Source organism: Hyla sarda, chromosome 7 (genome assembly GCF_029499605.1).
Source record: "Hyla sarda isolate aHylSar1 chromosome 7, aHylSar1.hap1, whole genome shotgun sequence".
Taxonomy (NCBI): Eukaryota; Metazoa; Chordata; class Amphibia; order Anura; family Hylidae; genus Hyla; species Hyla sarda.
In genome coordinates, this window is record NC_079195.1 from 179,761,485 (window position 1) to 179,786,047 (window position 24,563).

The window sequence follows — 24,563 nt, forward strand, 5'->3', positions numbered from 1 at the left end:
GAATTTTTTGGCGCGTACGCCATTCAACGTGCGGTTTTAAAAGCGGTATATTTTTATAATTTGGATATTTCCGCACGCGGTGATACCACATATGTTTATTTTTATTTTTATTTACACTGTTTTATTTTGTTACTAGGAAATGTCGGGTGATTTAAACTTTTAATTCAGAAGGGAATACCTGAAAGGGTTAACTTTTTTTTTACACTTTTTTTGCGAGCTCATAGCTCCTATAGGGACCGTTGCATGGCAACAAGCTGTGTAATCGGCGGTTGATTGCTCCAGCCCGTAACTCAGGCATGGAGCAATCAATCGGAGCCAGGATGCCGACGCAAGAAGGTAGGGACCGTCTTCTCTCCGGGTAGCTGATCGGGGCATCGCGATGACCCCGATCAGCCCGACTGAGCAGCCGAGAAGCATTTACTTTCACTTTCGATGCGGTGCTCAGCTTTGAGCGCCGCATCGGATGGGTTAATAGCGCGTGGCCGAACGATCGCGGCCGTGCGCTATTAGCCGCGGGTCCCGGCTGTGAATAGGCGCCGGGACCATCCCGCTATAGACGGGGATCGGACTTAGGACGTACTCATATGTCCTAAGTCCTTAAGGAGTTAACCAATAGACCTGACAGAGTAACTAATGTGCAGGTTATGGGGCATCTAGTATATAGTGACCATAATATAATACATTATAACTTGTTCTTCAATAAGGAAACCTTTCGAGGGGCCACAAGAACAATGAACTTTAGGAAGGCAAAGTTTGATCAACTCAGAGACGCCCTTAACAATATAAAATGGGAGAATGTCCTCAAAACAAGAATACTGACACTAAAGTGGGAGATGTTTTAAAATATCTTAAATTCTCACTGTAAGAGGTATATACCTTATGGGAATAAAAGGATCAGGAACAGGAGAAAAGCAATGTGGATGAATAAAAAATGTAAAGAAAAAATGTAAAAAAAAAAAAAGCATTTAGGCTACTAAAACAGGAAGGTAGTGAATGATTAAAAAGCTATAAAAAAAACAACAATAAGCTATGTAAAAAAGCAACAACAAATAAATAAAAGCAGGAAAAATGGAGACAGACTTATTGCCAAAGAGAGTAAAATAACCCAAAAATGTTCTTTAACTATATAAATAGTAAAAAAAAAAAGTAAAAAAATGAGAGCTATAGCCATTTAAAAATTAAAGAAGACTCAATTATAGACTGTGATGAATAAATAGCGAATATATTAAACACATTCTTCTGCACTGTATTTATAGAGGAAAATGAAATGCCAGGTGAAATACAGCGAGCTAATGTAAACTCCCCAGTACATGTCATCTGTCTAACCCAGGAAGAAGTACAGTGCTGCCTAAAAAAAAAATCAAAATGGACAAATCACCAGGTCCAGATGGCCTTCAGCCCTGTGTTCTAAGGGAGTTAAGTAATGTTATAGACAGACCTCTAAAAAAAAAAAAATATATATATATATATATATATATATATATATATATAAAACTCAATGTGTGTGTGTGTGTGTATGTTCCAGCATCATGTCCAAACGGCTGAAGATATCAACATGAAACGTGGCACACGTTACTTATAAGTCAACAACAAACATAGGATAGGTAATTTAACCCTTACTCACCGCCATTTGCCAGGGTCTGAGTTTTTGTTTAAAGTCCCATACAAGTCTATGGGAAATATATGTTACTGCATAACTTCCAAACGTCTGGAGATATTTCGATAATACTCGGTCACATGATACTTAAATGTCCACTTAAAATATAGGATAGTTAATTTAACCCTTAACTACCCACATTTTTGAGGGTCGGGGTTTTTGTTTAAAGTCCCATGCAAATCAATGGGAAATGTATGTTCCTGCATAGCTTGCGTACGGCTGGAGATATTTCAATAATACCTGGTACACATATTACTTATATGTCAAATAGAAAGATATGATGGTTAAATTAACCCTTACCTACACCCTTACATAAAAGATGTTTCAAGTCCCATGCGAGTATATGGGACTTCCAGTACCTTACTCCACAAGCTCCGCTCTGCATCTCCTGGTGAATGTGTTAATCCGGCTTGCAATGTGTCAATCCGGCTTGAGATAAGAGGACGGGATAGGAGGTCGGGATATGGGGTTGGGATATGACAACAATATATGGGGATGGGATATAAAGTCAAAAGCTTCCTCCTTTGTTGATTTTCCTCCCCAACAAGGATTAGGAAGGAAAAACCGGGTAACTCCGAGTACTCGGCTAGTTTTAAATATTTAAGTACAGCCTCTAGTGACATATAGACATGTAGTGACTGCCTCTGTTCCCCAAGTATACAGCAAATGGGGTGCCAATATTCAAAAAGAGACCAACAAGTGACCCTGGGAATTATAGGCCTGTTTGTTCAACCTCCGTTGTATGTCAGTTGTTTGAAGGATGTTATACTGGAGCATCTTAATGAAAATAAATGTATGACTCCATATCAGCATGGGTTTATAAGGGAGCGGTCCCGTCAAACTAACTTGATCAGCTTTTATAAGGAGGTGAGCTCAAAACTGGACCAGGGGGACTCTCTTAATGTTGTATGCAGTGGGGATAAAATGTTTGGGCACCCCATGTAAAAATTTGTATTAATGTGCATAAAGAAGCTAAGGAAAGATGGAAAAATCTCCAAAAGGCATCAATTTACAGATTAGACATTCTTATAATATGTCAACAAAAGTTAGATTTTATTTCCATCATTTACACTTTCAAAATAACAGAAAACAAAAAAAATGGCATCTGCAAACGTTTGGGCACCCTGCAGAGTTAATATCTTGTACTGCCCCCTTTGGCAAGTATCACAGCTTGTAAATGCTTTTTGTAGCCAGCCAAGAGTATTTCAATTCTTGTTTGAGGTATCTTTGGCCATTCTTCCTTACAAAAGTCTTCCAGTTCTTTGAGATTTCTGGGCTGTCTGTCACGTCTCTTTTAAGGTCTATCCATAGATTTTCAATTATGTTGAGGTCAGGAGATTGTGAAGGCCATGGCAAAACCTCCAGTTTACGCCTCTTGATGTAATCCCCTGTGGATTTCGAGGTGTGTTTAGGATCATTATCCATTTGTAGAAGCCATCCTCTCTTTAACTTCAGCTTTTTCACAGATGGCATCAAGTTAGCATTCAAAATTTACTGAAATTTTATTGAATCCATTTTTGCTTCTACTCGTGAGATGTTCCCTGTGCCACTGGCTGCAATACAACCCCAAAGCATGATTGATCCACCCCCATGCTTAACAGTTGGACAGAGGTTCTTTTCATTAAATTCTGTTCCCCTTCTTCTCCAAACATATCTTTGCTCATTCCGGCCAAAAAGTTCAATTTTAACCTCATCGGTCCACAGAACTTGTTTCCAAAATGCATCAGGCTTGTCTATATGTTCATTTGCTAAGTTCAAACGCAGATTTTTGTGGTGAGGACGTAGAAGAGGTTTTCTTCTGATGACTCTTCCATGAAGACCATATTTGTACAAGTATCTCTTTATAGTGGAATAGTGTACCCCAACTCCAGTGTAGTTTTTCTCACAATCTTGTGAGCTGTTCTATCCGATATTTTTCTTGGTCTTCCAGATCTTGCATTAACTTCCACTGTTCCTGATGGCTGCCATTTCTTAATTACATTCCGAACAGAGGATATTGACATCTGAAAACGTTTTGCTATCTTCCTATAGCCTTCTCCAGCTTTGTGAGCGTCAACTATTTTCAGTTTCAAATTTCTAGACAACTGCTTAAAAGAACCCATGGTGCTGATTGTTGGGGTAAGGTCAGATGAGTCTGGGCATTTAAAACCTTTGAGATTGACATCACCTGGTCTTCACAGATGATGATTGAGAACAATCCATGACACTGGCAGGTCTCATGTTTGCAAAGGGGGCAGTGCATGATATAAATTCTGCAGGGTGCCCTCACTTTTGCAGACGCCATTTTTTTGTTTTCTGTTATTTTGAAAGTGTAAATGATGGAAATAAAATCTAACTTTTGTTGACATATTATAAGAATGTCTAATCTGTAATTTGATGCCTTTTGGAGATTTTTTCCATCTTTACTTGGCTTCTTTATGCACATTAATACAAATTTTTACCTGGGGTGCCCAAACTTTTGATCCCCACTGTAGGTGTCTAATCGTAGGGCAGTCTGACCTCTGGGACCCTGTGTGTTCTCCAGAACAAGGCCTGAATTTTCACACTGCATGGAGTGAGGGGTCTATTTGACATATATATATATATATATATATATATATATATATATATATAATTTTTATTTGTCTAAATCTGTGTAAAGAAACAGTAATGCTGTTGCTCATAGCAACCAGAGTGCTTCTTTCATTTTTTAAAAGGCCTCTGAAAAATAAGTGCTCTGATATTATGGGCAACTGTACCACTCTTTCTCAACACAGGTACCATGTAAACACAGCCTCAGCTCGCAGCTCCATTCTAGTCTACCCTAGAGTACAGACTCCTTAGGGAGGACCTCCATCTTTGAAAAGACCAACCCTTTATCCAGACCAGATTTTGTGTGACAGGTTTTTAGGCCGCAAGACATTATGCATTGTGGCCATATTCTTTGCAAAGACCACTCTGTAATATAATTGTGGGTGGTCTTTTGTGTGTTTTGTTTTTTGCATAAAAAGGAATTCTGATAGATCTGATATATGAAATCTGATATATTGACTTGTCACTTCTTTTGGCGAAGGCCGGAATCGGAATTTCTGCGGCAGATGTTTCAGCTGCGAAAATTCCACCATATGCAGGGTGCAGCAGAATCCCAAGCAATGGGACGCGGAAGCTCAGATCGGAGCTCGGAGAAATTTTATTAGGTTGCATTCACATGACTGAAATTCTGCCTAAATTCTGCTGAAATTCTGTTTGCTGCAGTTCGGAAAAATATAAGTCTGGTCTTATGAAGTCAGTGGGGCTGACTTCCTGCCGAAAGCATGCAGAATCCGCACAAACTACATGTGGTGTCCCGGTACAGGAGCTAGTCCTGTACCATCCTTAAGTCCCCTCAGAAAGAGTCCCTTAGGTCCCTTGTGCTCTCCTGCAGGGCTCCCCCCCCCCCCCCCCCTTGTTGTCTCATGTCAATGCAATGTATATTCATTATGTGTATCTATTGTTCATATGTATAAGGTTGTACAGTTTGCATAAAATGTATAGGACCTTCCTTGGTCATGTGATCTACGGTCATGTGATATACCCAGAGTTCCATGGGCACAGGAACCCCAGGCATTAGAAACCAATGGGTTTTAGTCCAGCCCCCTAGTATATAAGGGGCTGTAGTCTCCATATTCTCTCTCTTATCTCTTGGACTTAAAAGGAAGCGCAAAGTCCTGTATGCTGCAAATTCATCTCATCTAGGCCAAAGCCTAAAGAAACACAGCCACTTCTAAACGTGAGTTACAATTCTCCCTACAAATCCAGTGACTACTACTCAGCTAAGGAATATATGAGTAATATAAATAATATAATATATATAATATAAAATATCTCAATAACTACAAGTCCAAGCAAGCCTGCGAGGTATCCTGTGTCCCGGTTGCCTCTGAAGGAACTGCATAATTGTAAAGGTTTTCCCTAAACATTTCAAGTAAAAGTTCCAGTTTATTCAGAATCCTTGCTGTGGACATTCCTTTATAACATACCGTTTCTGGGCGTCTCGAACACTAAGGGGTTAACAACAACTTGCCCCCTGTGGTCACCACTAGAGATGAGCGAACTTACAGTAAATTCGATTCGTCACAAACTTCTCGGCTCGGCAGTTGATGGCTTTTCCTGCATAAATTAGTTCAGCCCTCAGGTGCTCCGGTGGGCTGGAAAAGGTGGATACAGTCCTAGGAAAGAGTCTCCTAGGACTGTATCCACCTTTTCCAGCCCACGGGAGCACCTGAAAGCTGAACTAATTTATGCAGGAAAAGTCATCAACTTCTGAGCCGAGAAGTTCGTGACGAATCGAATTTACTGTAAGTTCGCTCATCGCTAAACATAGCCTAACAGTTCTGATCTATTCTCAACCATGTAGAGAAGGCAGCACAGTCATAGCCATAGACATTATCAAGAGAATAACTACACGAAGCTCATACAACACTGTGCTGCCTGGAGCCTGACACCTCCCACACATGACTGATCACGTGGTCATGACATCATCAAAGGTCCTTTTGCTTCCTCCAACAGCCCATCCTCGGATTCCAATTCCTCATACACATGGTGCGGATCACATGATCATGACATCATCAAAGGTCCTTTAGCCAACTGGGATCCAGCATCTACTAACAAGTAAGTGGTGGATAAATGTGACTTGTGTTTATTGTTATATTATGTATGATATAGAACAGTGTTTCCCAACCAGTGGGCCTCCAGCTGTTGCAAAACTACAACTCCCAGCATGCCCGGACAGCCAACGGCTGTCCGGGCATGCTGGGAGTTGTAGTTTTGCAAGAGCTGAAAGAACCCTGGTTGGAAAACACTGACAGAGTGTGGGGCATGCTGGGAGTTGTAGTTTTGCAAGAGCTGAAAGAACCCTGGTTGGAAAACACTGACAGAGTGTGGGGCATGCTGGGAGTTGTAGTTTTGCAACAGCTGAAAGAACCCTGGTTGGAAAACACTGACAGAGTGTGGGGTTTATACCATGTGTATATAGTAAAGCGCTGTCTAATGTTAGTATTTTATATCTGTATATCAATGTAGCTATGAACAATAGGTATATTTTAGATGCAGTATATACAGTGGTCCCTCAACATATGATATTAATTGGTTCCAGGAGAACCATCATATGTTGAAACCATCATATGTCGAGTACATATGTCTATGTAAAAATGGTAATTGGTTCTGGGGCCTCGGGAACCATTGTATGTTGAATACATATCTCTATGGGAAACTGCTAATTGGTTCTGGGATGACCATTGTATGTGGAGTGTATGGGGAGTGTTTAACAAACCAGGGTGCCTCCAGCTGTTGCACAACTACAACTCCCAGCATGCATGTACAGCCATTGACTGTCTGGGCATGCTGAGAGTTATAGTTTTGCAACAGCTGGAGGCACACTGATAGGGAAACATTGATGTATGGGGTGTATAGTGTGTATATGTATTGTATGTGATGTGTGACATTGCATACAGTACTGTACAGTTCTTTAAATACCTTCAGGGGGGACAGAATGTCCTCCATTACCATCCTGCCGACTACAGCTCTATAGGAAAGGAAGGGGAGGGCAGCCAGCAGCTCATTGGATGCCTACAGCAAGATGCTGCAACTATTAAACAACTATCTGTCAGTTGCTGAAGTTGTCAGCGCTGTCAGATAGCTGTTTGTTCGATGGCCCCGACACACAGCAGCATCATATGTCGAGGCTGCCTTCAACATACGATGGGCTCTGAGAGGCCATCATATGTTGAAATGATCATATGTCGAGGCCATCATAAGTCGAGGGGTCACTGTATATGTTTTGGTGTGTATTATATAATATAGGGTTGTAGTTCATGTTAGTGTTTTATATCTTTTAACCCATAGATATGTAATATGTGTGTACCACATGTGGTGTCCAGGAATAGAAAAACGCTGCTTCTTTCTTGCAAAAAACAGCGCCACTCCCATCCACAGGTTGTGTCTGATATTGCGGCTCGGCTTCATTGAAGTGAAGGGGACTGAGGTGCAGTACTACACACAACCTGTAGACAGGAGTGGTGCTGTTTTTGCAGGAAAGAAGTAGCAGTTTTATAATTCTGAACTTTTTTTTTTATAATTGTTTAACTTTCAATGATGGACATTCATGCAAGATAGGTGGTGTGCCTAACTGGGACCCGCAATGATCATGAGAATGGTTGTCTTGCTCTATGCACATAGAGAGACAGGCTCAGCCCTGGAGATCGCAGGGGGTCCCAGAGGCTGTACCGCCCACAGTCAGACACCTATTCCATATCCTGCAAACAGACGATATATTTTAAAATGGTAGTCTAGGGAACAGTACTGCTCACAGGGGGTCTGACTGCTGCCCCCCCCCCCCCTGAAATCTCCTGTATGGGGTACGCCCAACTTGCGCGTCTTCGGCCCTCTCCAGACCCTATTTTCCTGGATGTAGGCAAGTGACGGCCCCCTTAGCCAATAAGCGGCTTAGGCTAGGGGATAAGTTCAGTTCCCCAGACTACCCCTTTAAAGTACTGGAGTACTCATTTAAAGACTTCCTGTTTGGATCCCCTGTTCTCAGCACAGGAAAGCGTCGCGACCGCTGCCCGAAGCAGAGGCTGCCACGCCCCCCTCTATAAAGCTGTATGGGAGAGCCGAACATTGCCGAACTTTATGGAGGGGGTGTGGCGGCCTCCGCTTCAGGCGGGGGTCGTGACGCTTTCCTGTGCTGGAGAACTAGGGCTCCAAACAGGAGATTACGGGGGGCCCCAGTGCTTGGACCCCAGGCGATCTAAAACGTATCCCCTATCCTGCGTATAGGGGATACGTTTTTTTCATGATACTTGTCCTTTAAGGCTTTGCTTGTATATTTATTCACTGTTTGGCTGGGATGCTATATATTTGGCAGATTTTCATTCTTATATAACGTTTTTGACTCTCTTTTTTTCCCTCTAGTTTCATAAGGAAGAAAACAGGTTATTATCTGACTGGCCTATTAAGGATGGACAAGGACAGAAAACATATGGCTGGGAGCATATTAAACCTCACCCTAGAGATCATCTACCTGCTGACCGGAGAGGTGTCAAGTCTTAACTTCTATTTCTAAAGAAAATCTGTCATAAGTGTGACCCACACTAACCTATTAGTATAGGCTTGTAGTGCTGGTGATACTGATAAAAATGATACTTACAGATCCCTGATCCGTGCGCCCGTTCAGATGATATTCTTCTTTTTCTTTATATGCTAATGAGGAGCTTGATACACGGGGGGAGCCCCAAGCACAGTGACATCTGTCTTCATTCTTCTTAGGAGGCACTCCATCCCCTGTGTTGGGGCACCTATGCTTGCAGAATGTAGCTTCACTCTGCAACTCCATGCTTCTCCTCTGCTGTGAAATCCCTGATGCGAGAACAGAGATTTCACTTTATTCCAGCTGCGCCTGCGGAGGAGAGGCGTTATGCTGCAGAGTGGAGCTCTTAGTGCGGGTGATACTGATGAGAGATTCCCTTTTAATAAAGCAAGTACATGACTGTTAAGGTGAAGGCAGTGTGTAAAGTGAACTCAATATTTGGGCCATTGTCTTTCTCCATGCACAGGATTACATAGTAGTGAGGAGGGTAACTGAGGATGAAGCTTATAGTGGGGTCCATGTTCCTGTCCTGTTGCCTCGTTTACTGACACATAAGGGAAACCGCTATCAGGAGATCCTGGGACTTATCAACAAGATCACGGAGCTGCTGACTGGAGAGGTGAGCGCTGCTGGGAATGACAGGAGGGAGGATTCTGGATGGTCACAGTCTTGTATGTGATGGCAGCAAAGGCTAAATGTTCCATTATGAATTAAACAGTTTGGCCCAGATTTATTAAAACTGTGTTCTTTGCCCATAGTATCCAATTACAGCCCAGCTTTCATTTTTCATAACTGCTCTCTTAAAGTAAAAGCTGAGCTGTGACTGGTTACAGGTTTTGTTTCAGGGCCAATCTGGGCCAAAAGGTTTGCAACACTGTAAGTAATTATTTACATTGTTTATATGTGACAATTTTATATAATTAACCCCTTAAGGACAGAGCGTTTTTCCGTTTTTGCACTTTAGTTTTTTCCTCCTTAACTTTAAAAAATCATAACTCTTTCAATTTTGCACCTAAAAATCCATATGATGGCTTATTTTTTGCACCACCAATTCTACTTTGTAATGACATCAGTCATTTTACCCAAAGACTGGGGCTTCCGTTTCTACACATTTTATTATTCTGTAGGTCCATATGATTAAAATGATTCCCTACTTATATAGGTTTGATTTTGTCTGTCTTCTGGAAAAAATCATAACTACAGGTACGAAAATTTATGCGTTTAAAATTGTCATCTTCTGACCCCTATAACTTTTTTTTTCCGCGTACGGTGCGGTATGAGGGCTCATTTTTTGCGCCGTGATCTGAAGTTTTTAGTGGTATATTTGTATTGATCGGACTTTTTGATCACTTTTTATTCATTTTTTTTCATGATCAAAAAAGTGACCAAAAATACACTATTTTGCGTACCCCCAAACAACCGGTGGCGTACACATAGGTGTTACACGTACCACTGGTTGAGAACCCAGGCCTTAGGGGACTTTTAGGAGGAATCATTTGATTCCTCATAAAGATCAATGTGGTTCCATAGAACTACATTGATCTGTGTACTCTGCGCTCGATTGATAATCCTTATCCTTCACAGTGCAGCAGCCGGCATAGGACGTGAGACAAGCCCTCCGGCTACCTCAGAAGTGGATCTAAAGGGTTATTAGACTGCTGCCACAACCCAGGCTATGGAACTTCCTTACACGGTACACTGTGCCACATCATGTAACTCCCGTTTCCTATGTCTGAATGCCTGCTTTGGCTTTACTGCCACCAGAATATGGGTTGTGTGTTCAGAAAATTGGCATGGTAGCCGACTGTCTAAGGTGTAAGTTGTAAGAGACTCGCCGTCAACAGATAATCTTGATGGAGAGAAGGATGGGGCATGCTGGATTTTCACCATCTGACCTTATTGCTTTGGGAGGGATAAGCGGAGACCAGAGCTGTCTGGCTGTGGCTTTCCCTTAGAGAACACATGAACCTGAAGAACATTCATGTATATTGAGAGGTCAGGAGAGAAAACTGTTCATCCAACGACTGTTCCAAGTTATTGAATGTGTATGGCCACCTTTATTCCCCATTGAGTTTGTATCCATATATGTTTCAGATTTCTAAAAGGTGTCAGGATATCACTGTCTATTTCTCCTTTGAGGAGTGGGAGTATTTAGAATGTCACAAGGATGAGTATGAAGATTTTTTTATGGAAAGTCACAAGACTTGCATATATTCAGGTAAGAGTGGTCATTCCTTGTCCTTTTATATGCAAGTTTTGTAATCAACGCGCACCTAAAACATTTGGTATTCACACAATCATTTTTGTCATTTTTCTGTGATATGTAATACTATTTATAATATTTCTTATGTTTCTTGTGCAAACATTTCTAAAATTATATACAAATATATATTTCTCCTATAGAGGGTACAATTGAGAAACATTAGGAAAAAATGACATAACTACGGTAGACCAAAAAAACAAGAGCAAAAAACATCAAATTCTATCAAAGAAAAAGTATGCCTATTTTATAAAAAATAAAAAAAAAAAGTAACAAACACACAATTATCCCTAAGGATTTATTGATCATGATTTGTCTCACTCTACAAAGTAAAACAATGATGAGAATTTTTAATTTTCAGAAAGGGTCATTGTAGGGACAAGAAGGGGAAATCTAGGATACAGTGGGGCAAAAAAGTATTTAGTCAGCCACCAATTGTGAAAATTCTCCAACTTAAAAAGATGAGAGGCCTGTAACTTTCATCATAGGTATACCTAAACTATGAGAGATGTAATGAGAAAAAAATCCATAAAATCACATTGTCTGATTTTTAAAGAATTTATTTGCAAATTATGGTGGAAAATAAGCATTTGGTCAATAACAAAAGTTCATCTCAATACTTTATTATATGCCCTTTGTTGGCAATGACAGAGGTCAAACGTTTTCTGTAAGTCTTCACAAGGTTTTCACACACTGTTGCTGGTATTTTGGCCCCTTCCCCCATGCAGATCTCCTCTAGAGCAGTGATGTTTTGGGGCTGACGCTGGGCAACACGCACTTTCAACTCCCTCCAAAGGTTTTCTATGGGGTTGAGATCTGGAGACTGGCTAGGCTACTCTAGAACCTTGAAATGCTTCTTATGAAGCCACTCCTTCATTGCCCGGGCGATGTGTTTGGGATCACTGTCATGCTGAAAGACACAGCCACGTTTCATCTTCAATGCCCTTGCTGATGGAAGGAGGTTTTCACTCAAAATCTCATGATACATGTCCCCATTCATTCTTTCCTTTACAGGGATCAGTGGTCCTGGTCCCTTGGCAGAAAAACAGCCCCAAAGCATGATGGTTCCACCCCCATGCTTCACAGTAGGTATGGTGTTCTTTGGATGCAACTCAGCATTCTTTCTCCTCCAAACATGACAAGTTAAGTTTTTACCAAAAAGTTCTACTTTGGTTTCATCTGACCATATGACATTCTCCCAATACTCTTCTGGATCATCCAAATGCTCTCTAGCAAACTTCAGATGGGCTTGGATATCTACTGGCTTAAGCAGGAAGACACGTCTGGCACTGCATGATTTGAGTCCCTGGTGGCGTAGTGTGTTACTGATGGTAGCCTTTGTTACTTTGGTCCCAGCACTCTGCAGGTCATTCACTAGGTCCCCTTGTGTGGTTCTGGGATTTTTGCTCACCATTCTTGTGTTCATTTTGACACCACGGGGTGAGATCTTGTGTGGAGCCCCAGATCGAGGAGGATTATCAGTGGTCTTGTATGTCTTCCATTTTCTAATAATTGATCCCACAGTTGATTTTCTTCACACCAATCTGCCTGCCTATTGCAGATTCAGTCTTCCCAACCAAGTCTACAATTTTTTTTCTGGTGTCCTTCGACAGCTCTTTGGTCTTGGCCATAGTGGAGTTTGGAGTGTGACTGTTTGAGGTTGTGGACAGTTGTCTTTTATACTGATAACAAGCCCAATCAGGTAACGAGTGGAGGACAGAGGAGACTCTTTCCACCATAATTTGCAAATAAATTCTTAAAAAATCAGACAATGTGATTTTTATGGATTTTTTTTTCTCATTATGTCTCTCATAGTTGAGGTATATCTATGATGAAAATTACAGGCCTCTCTCATCTTTTTAAGTGGGAGAACTTGCACAATTGGTGGATGACTGTATATGGCCATTGGAAAGAGTTTAAGCTGCACCTTTTCTTAAAGTGGCTTTCCAGTATCAGAAATATGTATTTACACAAGACTTTCACCCCAAGGAATTACTTAGTATAATGACAAATTGTACTGGCTTCAGCGTAATTCACACCCACAGGAAGGTATGTATTTCTTTTATTTTTAATGCAGTATTGCCTCCAGCTCTCTGTCTTCTCCCTCTGTCCCAGGGGATGTGGCTAGATCTCAGAGCTCTAGCCCCACCCCGAGTTATGTGACCAGCTCCTACAGCCTACATCACCATCTTCCTGTCTTATACACAAATACATTTTTATCTTCATTGGGTGTGTTTACAGCATGCTGCTTTGTGCTGATTAAAGTCACAGGCAGAGGAGCAGACAGGGGATGAATAGCAGGGGCTGCAACCTCACTGTGCAATAGTCTGCTTTGAAATGTTCTGCAACAGCTCTGGGCAGGGAACTGCCAAGAATGCTGTGGGAGCGGAGTAAGTAGGATGGGAAGACTACGATGAAGAACTGAGGGAAAACTATGTATTCTGGGAATTGTAGTGCTGAGCAACTGCTTAACCAGGAAGTACAGAACGAAGACTCCCAAAACAAATGAATTTTTGGTTTCAGAATGGAGGCAGACAGGTAAACAATGCTTTGTTTGTGCAGAATTTTTATAGGTTTTTTTTTTCTATCTGATGTCGAAATACCCCTTTAAGCTAAGTTCACAGGTAATGTTTTTGTCAGTATTTGTAGCCAAAACTAGGAGTTGATCTGACATGGAGGAAAACTGTTTCTGTGTTTTGGACCTAATCCCTGTTTTTGCTACAAATACTGACCAATATACTACCTGTGATAGATTGCATAGATTGCAAAAATAATCATAGATTGCAAAAATGATCAGAAATCTCATAAAACAAGGACACCTGATATTAAATATGATGTCCTCTAAGGAAATATCCACAAAAAAAATTTGTGGGCCACCTGACGATAAAATGTATGTAATCTGGAACACACTGTATACAACTCATCAGAACTTTTTTTGTTTTCTATGAGTGACAAACCAAAACACATTTTAAGACATGCAACAAATATCTTCTGCACAGTCCTGCCCATGGCCTATTCCCAGGTAAAAGGTAGAAATAGATTGATAGCATCTGGGGTGGAAAAGAGTTCAGCTTCTGAGGATTAACATTTTTAGATAGGTTTTTTATTTATATCAAAAAGATGACCACCACACTCTGCACAACCAGCTGATTTTCTGGTAAGAAATAGATACGGTCCTTAAGACGGTTAAACTTAGAAAGGCCTCGGGCTGGATGGGTTCTCAGGGGAGTTTTCTAAATTATTCCAATGCCTTATCTCCCCCACAACTCAAAACCTTGTATAATTATATCCTGGATTCCAGTTCCTTACCAGATCGCTTTAATGAAACTTGCCTGACTCCATTGCCAAAAGCTGGTAAGGATCCCTTACAGCCTTCCTCTTATAGGCCTATATCTCTGCACAATGTCGGCTTTACAATACTCACAAACATTATGGCCAATTGTTTACTATCTATTCTCCTTAATATTCTCCCACCAACCTTTAGAACCTTTATCAGAGGCTCTGCCTGGAAAGATGGGATCAGCATCTTTAAACTGCAACAAACAAAATTTTTAGGGTGGCTCAATTTTCCTAACCTTCATGTATATAGTCTAGCGGACAACTTATGATTGGATAGGACAAAGGTCTCATAATTTACCTGTTGATAGTTTTTGCTACCCGTTACATCTGGTTACTTTGTTACATTCGTGTACTTTGGAGATTCCGTCAGCTATGTGTGATAATCCATTACTATAAACTACCGTACAAAGCTAGAAAGCTTCTAGACGCCTTTGTAAACTAGACCCTCATGTATCTGTTCTTTTTCCCTTTAGAGGAAACCCCCAATTTCTTAATGGTACCCCTCCATTGATTTATAGGAACCTAGAACAGGGCGGATTCAAGTATACAACGGATCTTCTTTCTAACTCTTTTACCCCCCGCTACCCTTTGACACAATATCTTCAAAATTTCTCCCGTTCCGAGCCTGGAGACGCAGCTCAGCACATAATGCGGGTGCTGCAGGGAGATTGCGGGGAGTCCAAGCGGCGGGCCCCCTGTGATCAAACGTCTTATCTCCTATCCTTTGGATATGGGATAAAAAGTCTAAAGCTGGAATACCCTTTTAACCCTGAATCTGTGTTATTTTATGTTCTGGAAATGGAAAAAAGAATGACCAAGAATTTTTGGCAGATTTCTTTGTACCTCTATTACCGTTATCACTACGATTGTTATTTTTTTTTTTTTTTTTTTGTGCAATAGGTAGAATATTTATATTAAAACATTTGGTAAAAATTCTGACATTTGGATAGAATGCATTCTACAAGAAATAACCTATATAGGGAAATACTCGGTAAGAAAGGGAAGTGATGTCACAAATGGTCTAATCCAGATAAAACTTGAGATGAAGTTGGGTAGACGATTGGTGGACCATCTTAAGGAGGCATCCCCCTAAGTCAGTGTTTCCCAACCAGGGTGCCTCCAGATTTTGCAAAACTACAACTCTTAACATGCCTGGACAGCCTTTGGCTGTCCAGGCATGCTGAGAGTTGTAGTTTTGCAACACCTTGAGGCACCCTGGTTGGGAAACACTGCCCTAAGTATATGAGGTGTATATTATGATCAGGCTTACTCTTTCAGAACGGTCAACTGTGGTGTCTAGGACATTGATAGAAACTTTTTTGGATGAGAAGGCAAATGTAGCAAAATATAACGCAAAATGTTATGAAACTGTGGATGTGACTTTTTTAAATCTGTGCAACTTCCACCACAATTAGGTGTTTACTTAATGATAAATATGTGTGTGTCTTCATCAGATAATTATAGTAAAGAAGAAACATCGGAGAGATGTTCAAGTTTTCCATATTCAAAAGATTATTCAGAGAAAAATCTAAATATTCAACAGAATCATCAGGTAAATAGAATCATCACATTCCATATATATATAATGTTAGTTGATGAGTAGTACCGTTTGTTATTTCCACAGGATATGCCATAGATGTCTGAGATGGGGTCCTACCTTTGGTGGTAGTGCCCCCACCCCAGTCCTACCATATTGAGACATGTGCTGGCCACTTCATCTAGGCACAGAATGAGTGGAACGGAACCCCCAATCTCTACTTAGGTGATGGTTCCAAAGTGGAGGCCAAATATATGATATGCCATACATGTCTGTGAAGGGAATCCACCATTAATTTAACTTTATTCTAATTTTGATGTTTTTCTTCAAATATTTAAGTAGGTGGTAAACCCAAATTAGGTGCTCATTATCTTACGATCGGGTACAAATATAAACTGCTGTAAAAACATATTTTATCATGTTTGTTATTATCTTAAGGATAAGTCCACACAGAGCAAATGAAAGTCAGGTCCAGAAACCACAATGAAATGCAGTTTTATAAACTTGTATATGACTTATTTCAATTTTGGTGAATTAGGTTACAAGTTTGAGTGATATGAACGCTAATAACGTTAAAGAGAAAGAAAAGAGATATGTGGGTGTAACCCAGCTGTGCAAGGATGAGGAAATGCCTACAGATATTAGCACTGGTGAGTGATAATCAGTAAAAAATAAAATAACTCATATATATTCTCATTTTCTGTTTCTATTGTAAACTTTTATTATATATTATCCCTTTTGTACAATCTTAGACAGAAAGTTTTCTTGTAGGCTAGGTTCAGAATGACGATATCCTAAGCTCTGGTGCAGCAGAATTCCATTGCTGTCAATAGGATTCCCCTGCACAGTTCAGACTATGGAAATTCAGCAGCGGAGCTTACCCCGCTGAAATTCCACTGCTGAAGGACGGAGTCTGCACACAATTTATTGCCTATGTGGATGTCTGCGCGGTCCTAATGCCGACTACCACCCTCTGTATCCCCGCCCACCCTCTGTATCCCCAGACGGAAAAATTCCTCAGTATAAACCCTGCCTTATTTTTACACAGGCAGATTTAAATAGGGTTGTTTACACACCCCTAGAGTCTTGCAATTTATTCTCCATCCTTTCTTTGCATTTTTTTTGTTACAAATTTAGGACACAACGTTGTGCCCTAAAATTTGCAAGGTTTTTTTTTTGTTTTGTTTTTTATAATTATTTATTTTTGCAAATTTTCAAACATAAGAATATCCCAAAACAGTCCCTATGCAGAAGGAAATTAATCAAACACAAAACTAGGAACACGTCACGGCAAAAGGCAACAGGGAGTTACCGAAAGACACTCAAGAGGGCTACAATAAAAGAACATAATGCCATTGTTATCGGTATCTCAGGGGGAAATCAAGTAACAAAGAAAGGAGGAGAGCAAGGGAGAAGGAAGTCAGAAAATGCGGGATAGGAAGAAGTAGGGAGACAAGGACAACACACGGAAGGCACACCGATGTGGAACAGCAACAGACAAGACACTAAATAGGGGAAGAGGTGGGAGGTCCCCAACCACCCAGGAATGGAGGTTCAGTCACACATCAGGGCACGATATTCAGGCGTTTCTTGAAAAGCCACCTCGTAGAAGCAGGTCATAGAATGATGCTCCGTGCGGTGATGGAGGTGTGCAGTAAATTGTCCAGGACCTTCAGGATCCACTGACGCACTGAGGGGGGGATATTGACCAGATGACGCAGGACAGACAAGTGGTAAGTCTAAGATGGAATGTCAGAATGATGAAGGAGAAAGAATGCAGGGGTAAAGGGTAGAGCAAAGTCTTCAGGGGCATATTTTGGTCTTGCCTCAATATTTTTTTGGACAGTAAAAGTTTCTCCCCGGCACACATCCCAGGTTGATCTTATTTGTGCAGCCTGTTTCTTAAAGAGTACCTCTCACGATCTTGTTAAATTTTATAGTCCTCCCAGATCACTGCCCCCTCATAATAAACCACCCCCTGCCTTTATTTTTATTATTTGTTAGTTTTCTACCTTGAGATTGTTCTGTATTCTCTTCCCCATCAGATTCACTGACTGGGAAGGGGCGTTACCCAGCAGACGTGATATCATCTGAAGCCATACAGGGGAGAGCTATGATTGGATAAGGCTGCACCCCCCCCCCCCCCCCACCTTCTCAGCATTTCCTGATTTTGTACTTCTACCAGGCCAGCAGGAGTCCAAAGTCTGTGCAAGAGATGGGTGGAAAATGTGCTCTGGGCTAGTAGGGAGACACCTAGTGACAGCTTTTTTAAACACAAATAAAACCTAGAAAACTTCATATTTTTTTAAACAAAGTGCATTAGAAAGATTTTTTTATTTACCATAACACGTGCAATAGCAAAAATTAGTTTTAATGAGTGCTTATTTAATAGTAGACTCATAATAGGACATAAGTATTGGTGAGAACTAAACATGGGTCTCATGATGAAATTTTGGGCTTCTTAAAGATTTCATTCAGCTTGTCATGTTGTACAGAACTTATTCGGACGACTTTAACAAGTTAGCAGAACGCCGGGTGACTGTACGTAGGTCACAGGGGGGCTCCATCCACCGGCCGCCGCGATCAGACATATAATCCCCTATCTAAAAGATTTCTAGGGTCGGAGTTCCCCTTTTTGGACTTTTGTTTCATTATATTTTTAAATTCCTTTTTAGACACCTAGGCATCTATAACATTATTTTTTTTTTAAATACGTTTTATTGAAGATTAAACAAACATCAGACAAATCGCCTCACAGAGCAAAATGATACAAAGCGGAGTACACAATTAAAAAAAAGGCACTGAGAACATATACAAGTAAGCAGGATGTAAACGACATAATATCATATAAAGATCCGGCAGTAATCAGTGCAGTGAGGGCACAATCTGAGGGAAACCAAGAACAACCAGTTGAGAAACCTTAACACAAAAAGAGGGTGAACAAGGTGAACGAAAAAAACAGGAAAAGAAAAGAAAAGGGGGATGGTATGTAATATAAAATCGGCAAAATAATATTGAATAGAGGCCGTAGTGTAGAATTCAGTAGATATCGCCACATCTAGTCACGAGTGCCAAGCATAGCGTTTCTAATGTTAATGTTAAAGCAGACCCATGCGTCCACAGAGGGGAGGGAGCACACACATCCAGCACAACATCTTAACACACATAAATCAGAGGGGTACATACAACCACATCTAGAAAGGGAAGGGCAGTCATGACCTTAAGTCCCCTCAAGGGATGCAGAGTATGAACATTGGGTCAATGGGGAGGAGCACCAGGGACCCCACACAGAAAGAAATTTACCAGGGCATTTTCTATTCTTATAAACAAGATGGGAGAAGGGTATCATAGCATTAACCAAAGCTTTCCACTGAGACAGGGAAGGCGGGCCGGGGTCCATCCATTTGAGAGCAATCGCCTTCCTAGCAAAAAATAAGGATTCTCGCAGTAAAGTGCGCACGTAATGTGGCCACACTTCCTCATCCAGAACTCCAAATAAACAAATCAGAGGGTCACACCCCGGGGAAGGTTGAATAATTGTGGCAAGAAGACCAAGGACATCCTGCCAGAAGGATCTTATATCAGGGCAAGCCCAGATAAGATGCCAGAAATCAGCTTTAGCCGCACCACATCGATGGCAGGCGTCTGAGTCAGAACGACCCATTCTATGCAAACGAACGGGGGTGATGTAACTATAATGTATAATATTTAATTGAATCAGTTTATTATTAGCAGAAGGAGACACCACCATATGTGAGGAAAGCATCTCCTCCCAATCATCTTTAGTCAAATTGGGAATATGAGATTCCCAGTGTCGGACAGCCGGCAACCGGGAACGGGAGTTCTTGGCCTGAATGAGGTGCGTATATAGGATGGACACCAGTCCCCTAGGACCCTGCGATTTTAAAACACCAATGAGAGGGAATGTCGATATGGGTGCACGTCCAGCAGGAAACTGTGTTGACAATGCATGACGGAGCTGTAGGTATTTAAAGAAGCAGTGTCGGGGTAAATCATATTCTGATTGCAATTGCTCGAAGGAACACAAAACATTATCCCTATACACATCGCCCAGAGTGAGCACACCAGCATTCATCCAAAAAACAGAGTCTAGAGTCTCACCCACATGGATGAGAAAGGGGTTGTGCCATAGAGGGGTATCAGACGGGATATCAGCATATCCATATACTGACTTAGCGGCCCGCCACACTTTTATAGCCAGCTTATGTGAAGGTAGGTAAGCACGACCCCCTAGAGTAGGGCTTTCTAAGAGCATCCGGGGAGACACCGAGGGGACGAACCTATCCAGGCATTGTTCAGAGTCGGGCATGGAGTCTCCCAGAACCCAATGTCTAATATATCTCAACTGCCCCGCCAGGTAATACAAATAAAAATCAGGAAGGGACATACCCGCCTCCAGCTTGGGACGCTGGAGAGTGGTGAGACTAATCTTAGGTCTGCTAGGTCCCCAAATAAATGGAGACAGAAGGGAATGTACAGAATCAAAAAAGGATTTAGGGACAGGAACAGAAGCATGTTCTAGGGTATACAAGCATTTGGGGAGAATAATAAGTTTGATAAGATTAATACATCCAGAGACGGACAGTGGCAGCTGGGCCCATATCCTAAACTTAGATTTAATGTAGGGCAGGAGGGAGAGAACATTGACCTCAAGATCCAGCATGGGATCCCTATTGATATACACCCCCAAATATTTAAATGTAGTGACAACCGGGAGACCACCCAACGTCGGGGGCCACGCTCTAGGCAGTAGAGGCATGACCGCCGATTTGGACCAATTAATGAACAGTCCCGAAAAAAATCCGAAACGATCCATCAGGTCGATCGCATAGGGGATCATTGTAGTGGGGTCAGACACAAAGAGAACCATGTCATCGGCATAAAGGCCTATGCGGTCCTCCCTACCTCCCACAGACATGCCCCGGAAACCAGGATCCTGACGTATACGCAAAGCAAGGGGCTCCACCGCCACCGCAAACAGAAGCGGGGACAGGGGGCACCCCTGACGCGTACCACGACCTAGGTGAAATAGGGGAGAACACACACCATTCACCAGGACCTGGGCCCGTGGACACCTGTAGAGGAGGGAGACCCAGGACCTAAAATTGTGACCAAAGCCAAACCTACAAAGCACTTCTAAGAGGTATCCCCACTCAATCGAGTCAAAGGCCTTAGCTGCATCAAGTGACGCCACGGCCCAGTCCCCTCCCATAACACCACCCACCTGGACGGCAGTTTGGACACGACGGATATTATCCGAAGTGGATTTGCCTGGCACAAAACCGGATTGATCATGATGTACAAGCGACAATACAACCCGATTCAGTCTATTGGCCAGGGCTTTAGTTAGTAGTTTATAATCAAGGTTCAATAAGGAGATAGGCCTGTAGGAACCGCACTCCATAGGATCTTTATCAGGCTTTAGGAGGACAACAATCGTCGCCTCATATAAGGAATCAGGCAGGACCCCATCAGTAAAGGCTCTGTCATACATATCTATAACATTATTTCTAAAATCCTTGGAGTGTTATGTCTCACAAAATGTTTGAGGTGTTCGAGTAAATTCAGACATTGCTATGTAGGGCAATGTGCACACACAGTATTTTTGTCAGTATTTTTACCAAAATCAAGAATGGGCTTAGAACAGAGAAAAAAAGGTGCAAATCCTTCCGTTCACTCTTGTGTACAATTTGTATGCACAGTGCAGAAACTAGATTTGGAATCAGGACTTGGCACTGGAAGCTGACTGTCAATCGAGCAGGGACAGGTATTGGAGTGAAAGTAAGGACATATTCTAGCACTCAGTACTTCATGGGGCTTGGGAACGCCTCATTCACACTTGGCACCAAAGAATAAAAGCATTTTTTTCTATGTTATGGGAACACAAACAGTTAAATGAGACTTACCATGTGTCAATGTGTATTTCAGTTGACAGATTTTCATTATGAAAACCAGAGCTGAGTTCTTCCAAAAATAGCTCCACACCTGTGCCAAGTTGTAATACCACACACAACCTGAGGACAGGTGTGGTGCTGTTTTTAGGAGAAAAGAGTTCAGTTTTTCTATAACCCCTTTAATGTTGGTAGTTGAGGATTGTTTGCTGTTCTGTTTCATTGGCAACCTGCTTTGATAATGATCTTCTCGGGTCAAAATTTGTGTTTTAAATCATGTTTTAGTCATTGTATGGGGAACATAATATAGAACATTTTTTTAAATAGCCACATCTGTTTTGCAAAATATAAAATCTGTTTCTGTTTCCAGCAGACATCTGTACAGAATACACCATTGGAAATCTTTTATCTCCAGATTATGAAGTAACATATAACTGTATCACAGAAGACAATCATGGGAAACATTCCACAACACTTCTTACAACTATACCATCTGTTCTTTATAGCAGAGATCCATCTATTGATCCCACTAATCACAAGGAACCTCCACCTGATCAAACACAGAATGTTAAACAAAGTACAGGAGAGACAGTGGGTAAAATATTTCAGTGTTCTGAATGTGGAAAATGTTTAACTAGAAAATCGCTTCTTATTGAACATCACAGAACTCACACAGGGGAGAAGCCATATTCATGTTCTCAATGTGGGAAATGTTTTGTAAGAAAATCACGTCTAATTGAACATCAGAGAACTCATAAAGAGGAAAAGCCATTTTCATGTCCAGAATGTGGGAAATGCTTTAAACATAAGTCCACTGTTATAAATCACCAGGTAGTTCATACAGGGGAGAAGCCATTTACATGTTCCGAGTGTGGAAAATGTTTCAGCAGGAAATTATCTCTTAATGAACATTGTGCAACTCACATAGGGGAGAAACCATTTTCATGTTCTGAGTGTGGGAAATGCTTTACAAGGAAATCAAGTCTTATTGATCATCTAAGAGCTCACACAGGGGAGAAGCCATTTTCATGTTCAGAGTGTGAAAAATGTTTTAGCCTGAAGTCCGAACTTGTTAAACATCGGGTAATCCATACAGGAGAGAAACCATTTTCATGTTCAGAATGTGAAAAATGGTTTAGCAAGAAATCTCATCTTGTTAAACATCAAATTATTCACACAGGGGAGAAACCATTTTCGTGCTCAGAATGTGGGAAATCTTTTAGCCATAAGTCTGATCTAGTAAAACATCAGAGAATACACTCGGGAGAGAAGCCATTTTCATGTTCAGAATGTGGAAAATGTTTTATCCGGAAGTTTGATCTTGTCAAACATCATGTAATCCATACGGGGGAGAGGCCATTTTCATGTTCAGAATGTGGGAAGTGTTATAAACAAAGCTCAGCTGTTGCTCAGCATAAGAAGCGAAGCCATTCTAATGTTAAGACTGTGGCAAAAGTTTTGCCTCAGATGTAATGCTTTAGATCAAATGGATTAAAATTCCTCAGCTTTTTTAATTTTTTTAAATAAAATGCATTATTATTTGTTTTACAACAATAGACAAAAGACACAATCACAAAATATCAGTGATTATACAGAGTGTTCTCCACTTTTTGTTGTAAACAATAATATTTTTACCTCTGTGCATCCATTATATGTCTCGCCAAATTAAATGGCACAAGGCTGAGTGTTCAAACTGAACCCATCTCACAACTTAGCTTCAGACCCCATACTACATTCCACCATGTCCGGGCATGCTGAAAGTTGTAGTTTGGCAACAGCCAGAGGCCCAGTGGTTGGAATACACTGCTCTAGATGAAGGTAATACACAGATTAGCGAACCACTTTTTTGCCATTCCCTCATGGCAGTCATAAAAACCCTGGCGATATGCTGTCTGACACAGGCCTAATGCTATACCATTGCTGCCTTTACTGCTCTCACTGTTATTTACCCTATGAAAACGTTAACCATGTCTTCCATTGGGAAGCTATAAAGAGGTACTGTGCCCCTAGGCATGCCGTGATGTCACAAGGGGCGTGGTGTGACATCACAGCGGCGGGACCCCCACGATCAGACATTCATGTCTATGGGAGGTGGTGTGATGGCCATCACGCCCCCTTCCATAGATATGAATCCAGGGGGGTGACATCACAAAGGGGCCACGGTGTCACAATCACAGCGGCCAAAACCCAGCGTTCTGAACAGGACGCAGAGATGTCCCGGTCTTCTGCTTTGGGCCGGGCGCACTGCCACTTAAAATTTATTGAAGCTGCCGGGAGGCAGCGCAAGCAGGCACGTCACTGATGTGCCTGTGTGCATGAGAGCCCGGGCAGAAGGAGCGGAGGAGCACCGCAGAGGAAGAAGACAGACAACTGGCCAGGTAATATTACCGGCCCAAAACGCTGCTTTCAGTGCTGTGACCACTGCTCCTTCGGTCCAGGGACCCGCTGCTATTGCCCATAGAACCCGGACCTGAGGAGCAATGGTCGGAGCAGGAGGGGGGGGGGGGGGGCGGGGGATATGTTTTTTTTTTTTTTTTAATTAATAGCACTCCCCCCCCCCCCCCCCCCCCCAAACAACTTCTCTAACCACCGCTGTCCCACAACCCAAAGATAAAGTAAATTATGCTGGAAGGATGTTGTAGTTTTTGGCTCAGCTGCAGAGCCATAGGAAGTATCAGGGCATGCTGGGAGTTATAGTTAGTAACTCCCAGCATGCCCTGACACAGCCTATGACTCTGCAGCTGACCCAAAGC

At 41.7% G+C, this 24,563-nt stretch overlaps 1 protein-coding gene across 1 annotated transcript in view; it reads left to right on the top strand.

The window, feature by feature from the left end:
* Positions 1-24,563, top strand: part of LOC130283197 (oocyte zinc finger protein XlCOF7.1-like) — a 105,314-nt gene that overhangs the window by 53,811 nt on the left and 26,940 nt on the right. Inside the window, exons 8-14 of the mRNA XM_056532402.1 lie at positions 6,185-6,286; positions 8,588-8,711; positions 9,229-9,381; positions 10,857-10,980; positions 15,816-15,913; positions 16,437-16,548; positions 22,181-24,188. Of these exons, the coding sequence (XP_056388377.1) occupies positions 6,185-6,286; positions 8,588-8,711; positions 9,229-9,381; positions 10,857-10,980; positions 15,816-15,913; positions 16,437-16,548; positions 22,181-23,283 (1,816 nt within the window). The 3' untranslated portion in view covers positions 23,284-24,188. The remainder of the gene's footprint in view (positions 1-6,184; positions 6,287-8,587; positions 8,712-9,228; positions 9,382-10,856; positions 10,981-15,815; positions 15,914-16,436; positions 16,549-22,180; positions 24,189-24,563) is intronic.